Source organism: Mytilus edulis, chromosome 6 (assembly GCF_963676685.1).
Source record: "Mytilus edulis chromosome 6, xbMytEdul2.2, whole genome shotgun sequence".
NCBI classification, from domain to species: domain Eukaryota; kingdom Metazoa; phylum Mollusca; class Bivalvia; order Mytilida; family Mytilidae; genus Mytilus; species Mytilus edulis.
In genome coordinates, this window is record NC_092349.1 from 85,657,567 (window position 1) to 85,671,232 (window position 13,666).

At 32.6% G+C, this 13,666-nt stretch overlaps 1 protein-coding gene across 1 annotated transcript; it reads left to right on the forward strand.

Moving 5' to 3' along the window:
* Window positions 1-8,503: 8,503 nt before the first annotated feature.
* On the forward strand, window positions 8,504-10,453 carry LOC139526706 (uncharacterized). The gene has a single exon (XM_071321868.1). The coding sequence runs from the start codon at window positions 8,504-8,506 to the stop codon at window positions 10,451-10,453; it is 1,950 nt and encodes a 649-aa protein (XP_071177969.1).
* The last annotated feature ends 3,213 nt before the right edge of the window (window positions 10,454-13,666 follow it).

Consider the following 13,666-nt stretch of genomic DNA (forward strand, 5'->3'; position numbering starts at 1 on the left):
CGAATGAGGCAAATTTCGCGTTTAAGCGTTTGTTTTTTCCGCAAAGGCAAAACCACGAAATTGCGAAAGCAAAAACGGATTTATTTTGTGATTTCGCGTTTCGCTTTCAAACACAAAATAAAAAGTCTTTAAGGCGAAGTGTACGTAATTGCACGCCTCTAGCGGAATACGGGATTAAAAACGTTCGTCGTTAGTTACGCAAGTTATCTCCCTTACTCCAAGAAAGGACACACAAAAGAGAAACTACTTTCTGCGGTCTATAATAAATCCAACAAGCACTCTTAAGCTGTCTTAAACTTCATAGAAATTATCTAAATAACTCCAATTACAAATCATTATGTATGTTGTTCTGTGTGCAGCTTGACTTATTTAAAAACACTGGTTTTTTGTTTTGTTTTAGACGCGTAGGAGAAGGCATTTCGTGTTTATGATATCAACAGAAAGAAAAAAACGCCTCACAACAAAATTATAAACAAATAAACAAATAAACATGTAACAATTTTCTTCTATTGATATCAAATTAATTATAATGAACCTGAATTGACCCAACAATCTCGTTTTAAAAAGCCGTAGTCTTGAACGGAAAACACAACGTAAAGTTTTATAATAGGTTACAAATAATTAATGAAAAACGTGTGTATTTAATTGTTTAATTTAAAAGACGTTGAAATGTTCGTATTTTGTGCAATTGAAAATTTAAGGACATGATTTATATTCATATAAAAAATCAGACGATACCAAGAGAATAATTTGACTACTAGTGCAACACTTACAGCTGGTCGGAAGAACAAATACGGAAAACAAACAAAAAATAAACAAATTAGGCCCCAAAAATTATTCAGTAACTTAAAAGTTGTCTCACTCTAACATTTATCTTAAAAGTAAGTAAAAATTATGTCATTCCACTCCCAGTTTTCAACTTTTTCTACATGTGCAGAAAGTAAACAGGTGTCTTCTATTCCGTCCGCAATTTATGGGAAAACTAAATCTAAATTAAGAACCATATTGAAATTGAAAGTACACATGTAAGATAAAATATAACATGTCATTTCTCCTTTCACAAATTCCAATTTCGAAGAGATATATAGCGAAATCTGTTTTCTTTTATTGTGTCTAGCTGTGTGCATCATTCAAAATTAGAGAATGTAATTTTGAAGTATCAAGTCTCAATTGAAGATTATGAATGAATAGAATATAGAACTACGGGGGGAAAGGGGGGGGTAGGACCTTTATCGGAACTCCGGGATCGGGTGTTTTTAAGCTCGGGATTTCGGGATTGACCCTTTTGGGATCCGGGAATTCTATTTCCGAATTTCGGGTAGTCGGGATTTAATTTTTGTTTAATTCAGAACCTCGGGATGTCGTGTTTTTAAGCCCGGGATTACGGGATCTGGATCCCTCCGCCCCCTTTCCCTCTATTATGGTTAAAGAAAAGAGGTCAGGGAAGTTTTGTAATACTTGTAACTGCAATTTGATATTTAGTGGAATGAGAGGTGAAATATGTTCAGACTATTACATTTCGATTTTTTTTTAAATTTAACCCAAGTTTACGGCAAGGTGTGTTTAACGACCTCGATGATTATCCATGAGGATCTCGCATTCGGTCAGCTATAGGTTTTCACCTAGTTCATGATCATACAAGAATTGAGAAGCCTGTGGTTTACTAGTCTTATAATATGAGACTTTGGAGTTCATATAATTTACATTCAACGTTTTTTATCGAATATTTCAAGGCTTTTTGACTATCAATGTTGACCCCCCCCCCCCCCCCAAAAAAAAAAAAAAAAAAATTGGATAAAATGAATGGATTACCGCGCCTATTTCAAACTAAAGTCCTATAAACTGACTAGTATTCGAATTTGTTAAAAGAAAAAATTGGTATCTCTCATATTGATTCAATACCGTAATGCCGAAAAACAATCATTTGTTTCCGCGAATTCCGAACAGCTAGAAATATATTCCCGAGTTTCAATTTGAGTAGCTCGAATAATTCAAGCCCTTTCCATGTCCGATTTTCTCCCACACGAGAAATGGAGTATTCGTACATTAGCTGAATAATACGACTGAATTATTCGGGTTACAATTTGTGTAAATCCCGAATGCACATAAAAGTAAAGGTCCAGCCCTACTTTCGGGAAAGGACTGTTGTAGATTTCAGATTGATTTCCAGAAATAAAATTCATACAAAAATGTTTCACGCAAATATTCGTCTTCAGACGTGTAAAGTTATACAACGGTTACTAGACGGTCTGGATTGGGATAAAAAGAAGCGCATGCAATGCATAAAATATATAATGTCGTGGCTCAGCGATGTGTTGAATTTTAGAGATGCACAAAGATAAGATTAATTTACCCAAATGTACTAAGAATTGCCACACAACTTAAATTTGCTTAAATATTGATTTGTTATCCTGTGTCAGACAGTTTTCTAGCTTGGCGATCTCCGCACGCACCCGAATATAAAAGACAAATACAATACAATAGTACACAAGACGTAACATAAAGAACTAAAGACCGAGCAACACAAACTCCAACAAAACGGTATATATTTCATACAAGTATAGAACTATATGAAGCGTCGTAACTGTTGCGGCGACGTCAATAACGTTGTCGTTGTTTTTTGTTTTTTTACACTCAAGATTCAACTTGAACAGGTTATAGCTTGAAAAGTAGCACGGTTGCTAAGGACTTTCTTTGCACCAATCGATTCCTCAGACATTTTAGAATCGTCTCATAAATTTAAAAAAAAATCGATTGTCTAATATAATAGAAAATCTTGAAAATGTAACAATTCCTGCCGAATTTCACGATTTTCCCTATATATCCTTTGTAATTTTGGTGTGTGATGCTGTTAACTTCAACAGCTCGTATCTCAAAAACGAAAACGGTTACCCCCTTTTTTTATTTTATTTTCCGATTTATTTTTACAAGCAGAATCTACATGTAAAATTTTTAAAAAATCCATTGTGTAGTTTAATTACGTACACTTCGCCTTAATTAATTCAAATGTATATATCTTTTTTTATCAGAGCATATGCTATATGTTTTATTACCAGAACATCCAAATGAATGTGTTGCTGTTAATAATTGTTTGTCTACAAATTGAACGTATAGACCACTTTGTATTATGCTTAATGTCAATACATACTAATATGTGTTTTTAAGAATATATGTACTGTTCTTGTTTTGCAGAAATGCACTCATGGAAGTACAAAATGATTCGTTAATTCAGATAGGATCTCCCCTTGATGACCTTTGCATTGTTGTGATGTAAAAGTCCCTCACTGCTGTGCACTGGTCATGAGGAGAACTACTGCAGAATGAGATACTATATTCCTCGTTCTATTTTTACTTTTTTTTCCGTATTAATAAACTTCATATCATATTCTTTTAATATTAAATCGGCCTCATTACACTCAATGCCTCTGATCATAATTATATCATGGCCTACATTGCTCATTTTACCAATTTATTATTTGTGTATTACTTATTGTGTATTTCACGAATGTTTATATAATCATTGTATTATAATGTTTTTGTATCTTGCCTGACAAGGGTCCACGATTGGTATAATAAAATAATGTATAATGTATAATGTCTAATGTCACTTGAAGAAAAGAGGACTGAATTGTGGGTTCGTCAATTGGACCATACAGTACGGTGACAAATAAGGTAAATTTTAAAGTTTAATGGACCGAAATACCTCACAGCTAATTTTGGTCTTATTTTGTAGATAAATATAATACCCTTTGATTAAGGCATATCGTAGAGGGCCAAAGTGGCGCAGATTTTTGATAACTGCGGTCAAAGGTCAACAGGGGGATTTTAAAAAATCGTAAATTATAGACATTTTGTACAATTTCTCGGTAGTCTCTCATGTTAACTGAGAAATTATTTTTATGGAAGCTTGTTCAGGGATGTTCTACGAATGCAAATAGACATATTTATGTCTTATTGCCAGACATTAGTGATACATACTCTCGCTTGCAACATGTACGAAAATGAAAAATATCTCTATTTGTTACGGAAGTTATCGACGAAAAATATTTATAATTATGATTAAGCTTTGCAATGATATATAGCCTCATTTAAAGGTATTTTGGGGAAAGTTTGGTTAAAATGCCATAAAGAACAGAAGACAAATAAGAATTGTAAAGTTAACACCATGATGTGATGAAAAAATTGATGAAATTGTTGGCTTATTTATTAAACTTAAAAGGATGTTACAACTATAAAAATAGTCTTCATGTTCATGGCACTATAGTATATGAAGTTTGTTTTATGTTGATAAATAAATCAGTATTATAGCAATAGCAGCAATAGCACAATGAGAAGATGTGTCCCGACTTAATTTTGTTTTATAAAACAACAACAGACGTGGTTGTCGTTTGTTGATTTGGTTTATAAATGTTTTTCGTGTCTAGTTTTTTTTTTTATAGATATGACCGTTGCAATAGTTTTCCAGTTTGAATGGTTTTACACTAGTCATTTTTGGGGACCCTTCATAACTTACAGTTCGGTGTGATCTGTGTTGAAGACCGTACTTTGACCTATAATGGTTTACTTTTACAAATCATGATCTGGATGGAGAGTTGTCTCATTGGCACTGCTCATATCACATCTTCTTATATCTATAAACAATGGCATATATAGCCGAATTGAAAGCCAGATATATATCTATATATATATATACGAATTACAAACAAACACGATTTACAGAGATATTACGCTTCAAAAGAAGCTGTCTATGTATACTTATAATACACTAACACTAGACATCAACGTAATACTAGAAAAAGTGGATGTCAATGTATGGCGTTGACAATACTCATCAGTTTATTCAGATCACCATGAACTGATGATTGACCTTTACTTCTGCGGACATTTTGCCAATTTCGAGTATAAACACGTGTCGCATTCTAAATAAGAACGCGAACTGCTGTTGGTGTGGCAGACATCAGGGGTCTAATAATTTAAAAAAAAAAAACCAGTTGCATATATCGTGAATAGGTAAAAACTGTATGTGGCTTAGGTTGAAGAAACGCCTCATGTCTGAAATCACAACTCATAATGTTTAACATCTCAGGAAAAGACCTTATTAGAAAATATAGAAATAAAACATAACTGTCTTGATTTTAATATGATACAACCCCTGGAATAATTTTTCAATATCTGTTTGTTGGCAAACAGAGGCGGCAGAATAATTCTTCTGCTTCAGTCACTTACAATTACTCCCTCCAATTTAGAACGTATGTAAAAGTAGCCCTACTCTGACACAAAATAGTGCTTTTGATGTCCTTGTTTTCTGAATTTTGGGTTTCACCGCATTTCTCCTGGTTTTCTGGAAATCTAAAATTAGTATACTATGGAATATTTAGAAAGGCTGTGAAAATTGCAAAATTTGGTTGAACAGATAGGGATTTTTAATTGGTGGTCTGACACCTTAAGAGAAATGAGGTGAAACCCAAAATTCAGAAAACAATTGATTTTTTGGTCTTAACTGATCATTTGAAATAATAGTAGCCAGATTTTAATCTTTTTTGGAGCAAAAAGTCACAAATTGCAAATTTAGAGCCTTAAACCTGAAAGTGTGCTATGGAGTGCAAAAACAACTTACTGTGCATTTATAACAATTTATAACATTTTTTATATGAAAGCATATTGTCAGGGTGGGAAAAGCTAAAAAAAAAGCACACATTCAGGTTTAAGGCTCTAAATTTCAACCAAATTTTGCAATTTTCACAGCTTTCTAAATATTTTACCTTAAGTTTGACTTCATAGAAACCAGGTATATCCTTAATTGTACATGTATCAGCTTTCTACATGCCAATTTTCACCATACCTTTAAAGCCTTCTAACAAAATAACTGACCATCAAACAGTTGTACTCCAAAACAAAAACCTGGTTTTCTGGAAATCTAAAATTAGTATACTATGGAGTGCATTAATCCTCAATTTTTAATGCAAACTCATAGACAAGTAAATTTTGGCTCAAAATGATCTAGATATATTTCTCTTTCACCAAAAGTTTCATTTCTGCAAATTTGTTGGTTAGTTTAAGTAAACAAGGACATCAAAAGCACTATTTTGTGTCAGAGTAGGGCTACTTTTACATACGTTCTAAATTGGAGGGAGTAATTGGTGGTCTGACACCTTATAGATGGTTTTAAAGCCGTACGTCATTGTATCACACGAAAGTCAGTGCATTGTAATCATTATCCATATGGAAATTATTGTTATCTACTAACCGGCCAGGCAAAATATTCATCAGAGAGGTTGGAATACATTGTAAAATTAGAAATACATTTGTTAATGTAATTTGAAATTTCGAACGATCGTAAACAGCTTTTCACAATTTTTCGCAACAAGAAAGATCTGTAAACAAATGTAACTGGCAAACTATACGACAACGTAAATGTTTTTTCCCCTCTGTTTTGATAACAAATCACCATGTTGACCTTCTATTCGTTTTTGAAAAGCAACATCATGCTCAAACTAATTTGAAGCATCAGAAGCAAATTCAATTTCATAAAGTAATTAATACTCAGCGGCGCTGAATTTTGAAGAGGGTTGTCCTTGAAGTTATGTATGAAGAGTAAACTCACCACTGGATGGCCTGTCTGATAACTTGCGTCATTTAAAACGATATCGACTCGCTCAAATGATTTGATATTGCTTAGCTTGTTGTATGACTTTTGCCACGGACATTTTTACTAGTCATGGTAAGGCCATGGAGCGTGTTTTAATTAAAGTTGATTCATAACCACACGCATTCTTTTTTCCTTAAACCAAATGCATCAAAATGTTTTCTTCTTGTAAATGTAAAGGATTAAATAATAACACGACCTAAGTCTTATTTAATGGAATTAGGACTGCAAATAATTTTCCGGAATATTTCAGATGTGTTCCAATGTGGTTTATAAATTAGGCTTTTCGGACACAAATTTTGATACAAATCAATGTTTTTATCTATAAAACTTTTTTAAGAAAATTCATTGTGAAAAACAGCATTGCATATGACAGGGGAAAATAGGAAAAGGGAGCGTTACATGACTTATTGAGGTGAAAATTGAATAGTAATAGCACTAATGTGATGAGTATGGACAGTATTATAAAAAGGCTTGTAAAAGTTGATTTTTATGTTCTATCAAAATAATTATTGTATAAAAAATCAAAACTTCTTAATTAAATATTGGTTGTTCCACTCTTTTTGTGAAAATTTACTGTTATATTTATACTTTGACAGACGAGAAGACCAAATAAATGTTACATGCATTTTAAAATCGTCCAATTCACTCAATCTATATTCATATGATAGTAAAGTTTGATGTCAAATGAAAGCTGATACATCATTCTTTCGTCTGATACCTTTTTTTAATGATAATATCTTCATTCGGGAATTTATTATAAGCGTTCCCGTGTTTGAAAATATAAAAGAACAAAATCCGAAAGTCACACTTTAACGCGATTTTACAAAAAAAAATGCACCGTGGGAAAACTCTATGACAGGGCTAAAATGAAAATATATTGATTGATTGTTGGTTGCTTAACGTCCAGTGGCAAATATTTCATGCATGTTCAGGACGAAAACAAGCGGTTAACAATAAATACAATAGGTAGGTTTTGTAATTAAAGAGGCCAATGAAAGTATATAATGTTTACTCTGAGTGATTTCTTTCTAACCAAAATTTTGTAAACGATGTGTAACGTTTGTTGTTGTTTTCTAAACGCTACAAACGTATTAACAAATACACCGTTTAATCAGTGTTTACTGACCCTGTTTGAATTTTCAATAATGCATGTACATGTTGTTGGTAAACAGACTTTTTTTACAAACGTAGAAACAAATACAACGTTTAATCAGGTTAGAAAGAAATGGAGATGAACGACAAACTGTAGACGCATTTCTAGCTAGTGCATAGTTTGTCAAAGTTTACGGCGTAAATTTTGCAAACGTATGTTAGAAACAAATTATCAAAACATTTGCGCGCTTAGCCGTTTGCATAGTTAGAAAGAAATGCACTCTCTATCTTCATGTGGATTTTAAGCTGTGAGAGGTATTTCGGTTCATTAAACTCTTTAAATAAGCGTATCAATATATACCTATATTATGTATATTCAAAACCAGACTGCATGAAGTTTATAAATAGCGCATTTAAATCATAATTTTTTAGAGTTATTTCATAAAAGATAAATATTTTCAATAACAGTAACAGTAATGACGGGTGCTTTTTCGTCCTTATTTTTGACCACGACAATGCTATTTACACAAGATTTTTTATTTATTTTTAATTATACAATTACCTAAACGTGAGAACAGGGTGAATGGATTTACACTTGTTATAAAGAAAAAAGTGGCCTTTAACAAATGAAAACAGGTCTTTTTCACAATGGGTGATCCTCCTACAAGATCGTTTTCATGGATTATAAAAACTAGTTCATTAATGTGCATTTTACTTTCGAGTTTTTACATATTTTTATACAGAAATAGTATAAATCTATACATGGGAAGGAATATTTCTTTAGATTTTTCAACCCAAAAATATAAAGAATCCAAAATTACTAGTTTTTCTTTACGAGCAATAGGAGATTCGAAGGAAGTACATCAATTTAATTCTACAACCAACGTTTCAAGCAAAAGTTATAATGGATTTAATGAAAACAATCAGTCAGCAAAGCAAGGGTCTTGGAAATTTCTTGTGGATTCAGAAAATTGCAAAATTCCTGACCTGGATCCATTCGATGATAAAATTAAAGATTTGTTGATACTTCATTCCGAACCTTACAAGTGCGATGATAGCGATTTTATAACATATATTCAAAATGACACGTTATTTCTCAATTTGACGAAGAAAGCACGACAACACGTATCATACTGCCGGTTCAAACCGATTTATTTTAACGGCATTACTGGCAAGGCAAGTGAACCATTTATATATTTTATTGATATAGAAGATGAATTCTTAAAGGTGGAATGCTTTGATCATTCTGGAGATTTAGTTGTTGAAAATTTCCACATAAATTTTAAACCAAAAATTCCAAAATTGTACGAAGCAGACGACAGGAGTAAATTTGACAAAGAGAATAATAAAAATATTACAGAGTCAACGAAGAACACTATGTATTCTAAACGACAGTCGGTGACCGACAAGAAAATGGATTTTGCAATAACTGATCGCTTGAATATAATGTTGATAATGATTGATTCAACATCGCGTATTAATTCTTTACGATATTTCACCAATACCCGTCGTTATCTGACTGAGACATTGGGAGCAGTGGAGCTGCTGGGATACAACAAACTAGCAGACAATACAATGGTCAACATGGTCCCATTTCTGACAGGAGAATTTGCCAAAAATCTGACATGTTTAAAAAGTCAGCAAGGAGTAGATAATTGCTCTTTTATTTGGCAAAAATATTCACAAAATGGATATTTAACACATTTTGGTGAAGACATGACATTTGCAGGAACATTTCATTACACACTAAATGGATTTAAAGAGCAACCTACAGATTATTACGACAGACCGTTTTATTATCACAACGAAAAGTCTTCCGATGGCGTGGCAGATACATGCTTTCATGGAAAATCCTCGTCCGAATCTCTGTACCAAAGGATGTATGACCTGGCTTATAATCTGAGAAACCAGCGTTACTTTTCCCTCAATATTCACTCACGAAATACACATACTTATCTCGAGGGTCTTGCAGATATGGACAATTTGACACTTGACACAATATCAAAATTATATGAGAATAATTTGCTTAATAATACTTTCATGGCAATTTTTGGTGATCATGGTTTACGTTTTGGTGAAGTTAGACAGACTTTTGTTGGTCAGTTAGAAGAAAGGTTGCCTATGCTGTTTCTATACCTACCCGAGTGGTTCAGAAACAAATATAGTGACCACATGACCAATTTAAAAACAAATTCTAGACGTCTAACAACCCACTTTGATATGTTTTACACTCTATTAGATTTGTTAAACTTGGACAAGAAGGGACCGGTCAAGAGAGGAATTTCCCTTTTTCGTGAGATTCCACGTGACAGGACATGTGAAGATGCTTATATAGACCAACATTGGTGCACGTGCAATTATCATCTTAACGTAATGGATAATGATACAGTTAAAAACACATTATCAAACATTTTGATAGAACATCTCAATTCTTTGTTGGAAAATTATGATAAAGAGACAAAATGTTCCAACTTGACTTTAGTGTCTGTAGTTTCGTCTGTAACAGTAACATCTAAATCAGGACAAGATAAGGGTCACAGAATTGTAATTAAAACAGAACCAGGAAATGGAGTATTTGAATCCACTCTTAGATATCAATCTAGTTCCGGTTCATTTCAAGTGAAAGGAGATGTCAGTAGACTGAGTAAATATGGCGACAATTCAAAATGCGTTAAAGGGAAAACCTTACGAAAAATATGTTTTTGTATTTAATTAGATGATTCCATTGACATTTTTGTATAGCGGCTACTCTACTAAAAAAAATAAAGGTACTATAGTAGGTCTACGAAATTTCATACATTATTACTAACCATTTAAGAATCGAAAATGAATGCTTTCATCCTCAGATATTAATATGATTAGAAAAGAAATCCAAATTTTGGAACTAAATTCAGTGAAGAAAATCTGTAAGCTGTTACACCTGTATCTGAATTATCATATGAATCCTGCAAATAAGTTACAACTTGTAGATTATCTATTGAAGTCCATAGCGCTTATAACATGAATCATAATATGGTGTTAATATAAATTTGTTAGTAAATTTTCTTTGATATTTCAACTCCCCGCTTATCTAATATGTTCTTGCTCTTATTCATACATTTATACATGTATATTTGAAAAAGTTTTCTGTATTACACTAAATATAATAATAATAAGATGCACTGGTCAGTGGCGGATCCAGAAATTTTCATAAGTGGGGGCCCACTGACTGACCTAAGAGGGGGCCCGCTCCAGTCACGCTTCAGTGATTCCCTATATAAGCAACCAATTTTTTTCCCAAAAAGGGGGGGGGGGCTGCCCCCCCCCCCCCCTTAATCCGCCTCTGTTGGTATTATTGCCAATCGCCATAGTCCAAATGACGAAGAAGTAATTATAAGCAACTGTGTTTTATATTTACTATTCTTCAGTACGTCTGTTTTTTGTTTGGTATATACTGTTGTGACCTTCTGCTGTTGTCTGTTCTATGGTCGGGTTGTTGTCTCTTTGACACATTCCCAATTTCCATTCTCAATTTTATGTTGTTTTTCTTTCAGTCGTTTTTATATTTTGCCATGGCATTTCTGTAACTTTTTTAAATTTTAAATTGAATATATCCTTTTGGTATCAATCGCCTCTCCTCTTTTTATACCATGACATGCTAATAAAATCGGCTCTATTTCTGATAGGTGATCTAAGAATGTTTTCCTAACCAAGTAAACTTATTAAGTCAAATGTATTTCAACTCACAACACACATATTATCCCGATATATATGCGACTGCGACTGGCAAAAAGGGCCAATTTTTGCAGCATTTACGATTTCGTATTATGACGTACGGTAAAGTTGACGTTGTCAAATCTAAACGAGCACCTGTATTTCGTACCTACATGTTACATATTTATATTATATGTTATTAATCAGTGCACTATTAATGTCTAAATATCAGCTTCTATATATCAACAAGCGATAGGGTCTATGATAAGTAAAGAAAACATTCAGTATGGTGACTTTTTAAAGTGTAATGGCTGTATACGATAAAAGTTTGTCAAGCAGTTCACTGCCTCTGTATCAATAGTAAACACAATCTTCCCCGAAGCCATTCAACAAGTACACATCTAAACAAATTGAATACAAATAAATTTACTTAATACAAATCTTTATTCTTAAATTTAAAATAAATAGAAGATTTTCTTGTTTATATATAAGATTTTCTTTGAAAAGATTTCTTTCAACATTTTCTTTAAAAGTATCAATATGTTTCACTTTTTAGACTAGGTGATAAATATTGACGAAAATGGTACCTGAAGAATAGAAAGTTTTCTTTATAAAAATTTGAATACAGTCTCGGAACAAATAATTAAGTTTCAATTATTTAATATGAGAAAAAAATGTGTTAAAATCTAATTGGTGCATGTCATATTTTGTGTAATACATGTATCTAATTTCGACAAAAAGACACAATTTAGCTAATGTTGAAACTGTTTAAATATTAAGCGGAATAAAAACTAACGCTCTGTATTGTCATTATGTTGCTTAGGCCTCGGTTTAGACATTAGAAGGAACGGTTATATCTTTGTCGTGTTCACGGTTTAGATCGGACGGTTTTATCTTCGTTGTGTTCACGCTTTAGGCTTTAGATCGGACTGTATGGTATATATTCGTTGTGTTCTCGGTTAATTTTTTTTAATTCAGAAACAGATGAATAAATACGTACATGGTATGCAAATATCAAAAATCATCAAAGGGACCTTAAGAGCTACGTTTTCGCAGCTACATATGACGTGGATCTGTACTTTACATCCCGTCATTGTGTTTATGTGTTATTTGTTGTTAATATATTGTTAATTTTTGTATTCTTGTCTTTGTTTTCTCTATTGTGCTTTGTCTATATGCCTAATTTTTGTGCTTCTTTGTTACATATTTGTTTGTTTTTACAGTGATGAAGATTATAACACAATGTTGACTGATGTACCCCTATTTTTAATTTTCCGTTTTGAATTTTTCTCTGAGTTCAGTATTTTTGTGATTTTAGTCCTATTTTGACAATTACATAGACAACACTGAAAAGGCTTTCCTTAAAATTCGCTTCGTGTGGTTTTGGTTAAACAACTACAAACGGCATATTCTTTAGATCCAATGATTTGGCTGAATAAATGGAAGAAATATCACTCAAAATATAAGGAGATAAACTAGCCATGTCTTGAGGAAACGATGATAGTCGGCCGGAAGGTGAAGATAAATGGCTTACCCGTGGTAAGAAAGAGCCATTGTCTCTTCCTCGTAAAAGATATCCTTGTAGATTTCGAAAAAGAGTAGGCCAATGCCGCTACAAGGCAGCACTTGCACCCGCAAAGTGGAAAGGGATTAATATATGTTTCAAAACTTGTTTCCCAATCCACTATAAATAAATATATTTAAACTAAATATATATAAATACATAGTTTTTTTTTAACATTCCTAACAAATGATCTTGTAAGAGAATAATCACCCATCGTGTTCTTGAGACCAAATGTGGTCTAATTGGCAATGGCACAACTCTCTACATACAATAGACGACAATGAGATAGAGGTTTACAACTATAGGATGTTTGCTTGTTATGTTTTGGAATTTTTATCAGATTTTCGAAATCCTCTGGTTTTATCCATTTGAATGCATTAAAAAATTTTGCCCATGGACCCCCATTTTTCTTTTTTTAAATCTTTTACATGTAAAATTATAAGCCATGTGTAAAAGTCTTAAAAAATCTTATTTATTTTTTAATTGTTTTTTAGAACTTTAACTGGTTAATGATAAAGCTATGAAAAATCAAGAGAAAACATTTTCCCGCCAAAATGTCAATGGCTAATATCTTGAAAACAAGCACATCGACCGCTATATTTCTGTTGCTTTTTTATTCCTCAATTAATCCCCTATCAATATATACTAGTGTTATGAAAAGCAATATA

Bases quoted from the DNA above. Each gene is read 5' to 3' on its own strand.
- LOC139526706 (XM_071321868.1), top strand. From the start codon at position 8,504: ATGGGAAGGAATATTTCTTTAGATTTTTCAACCCAAAAATATAAAGAA.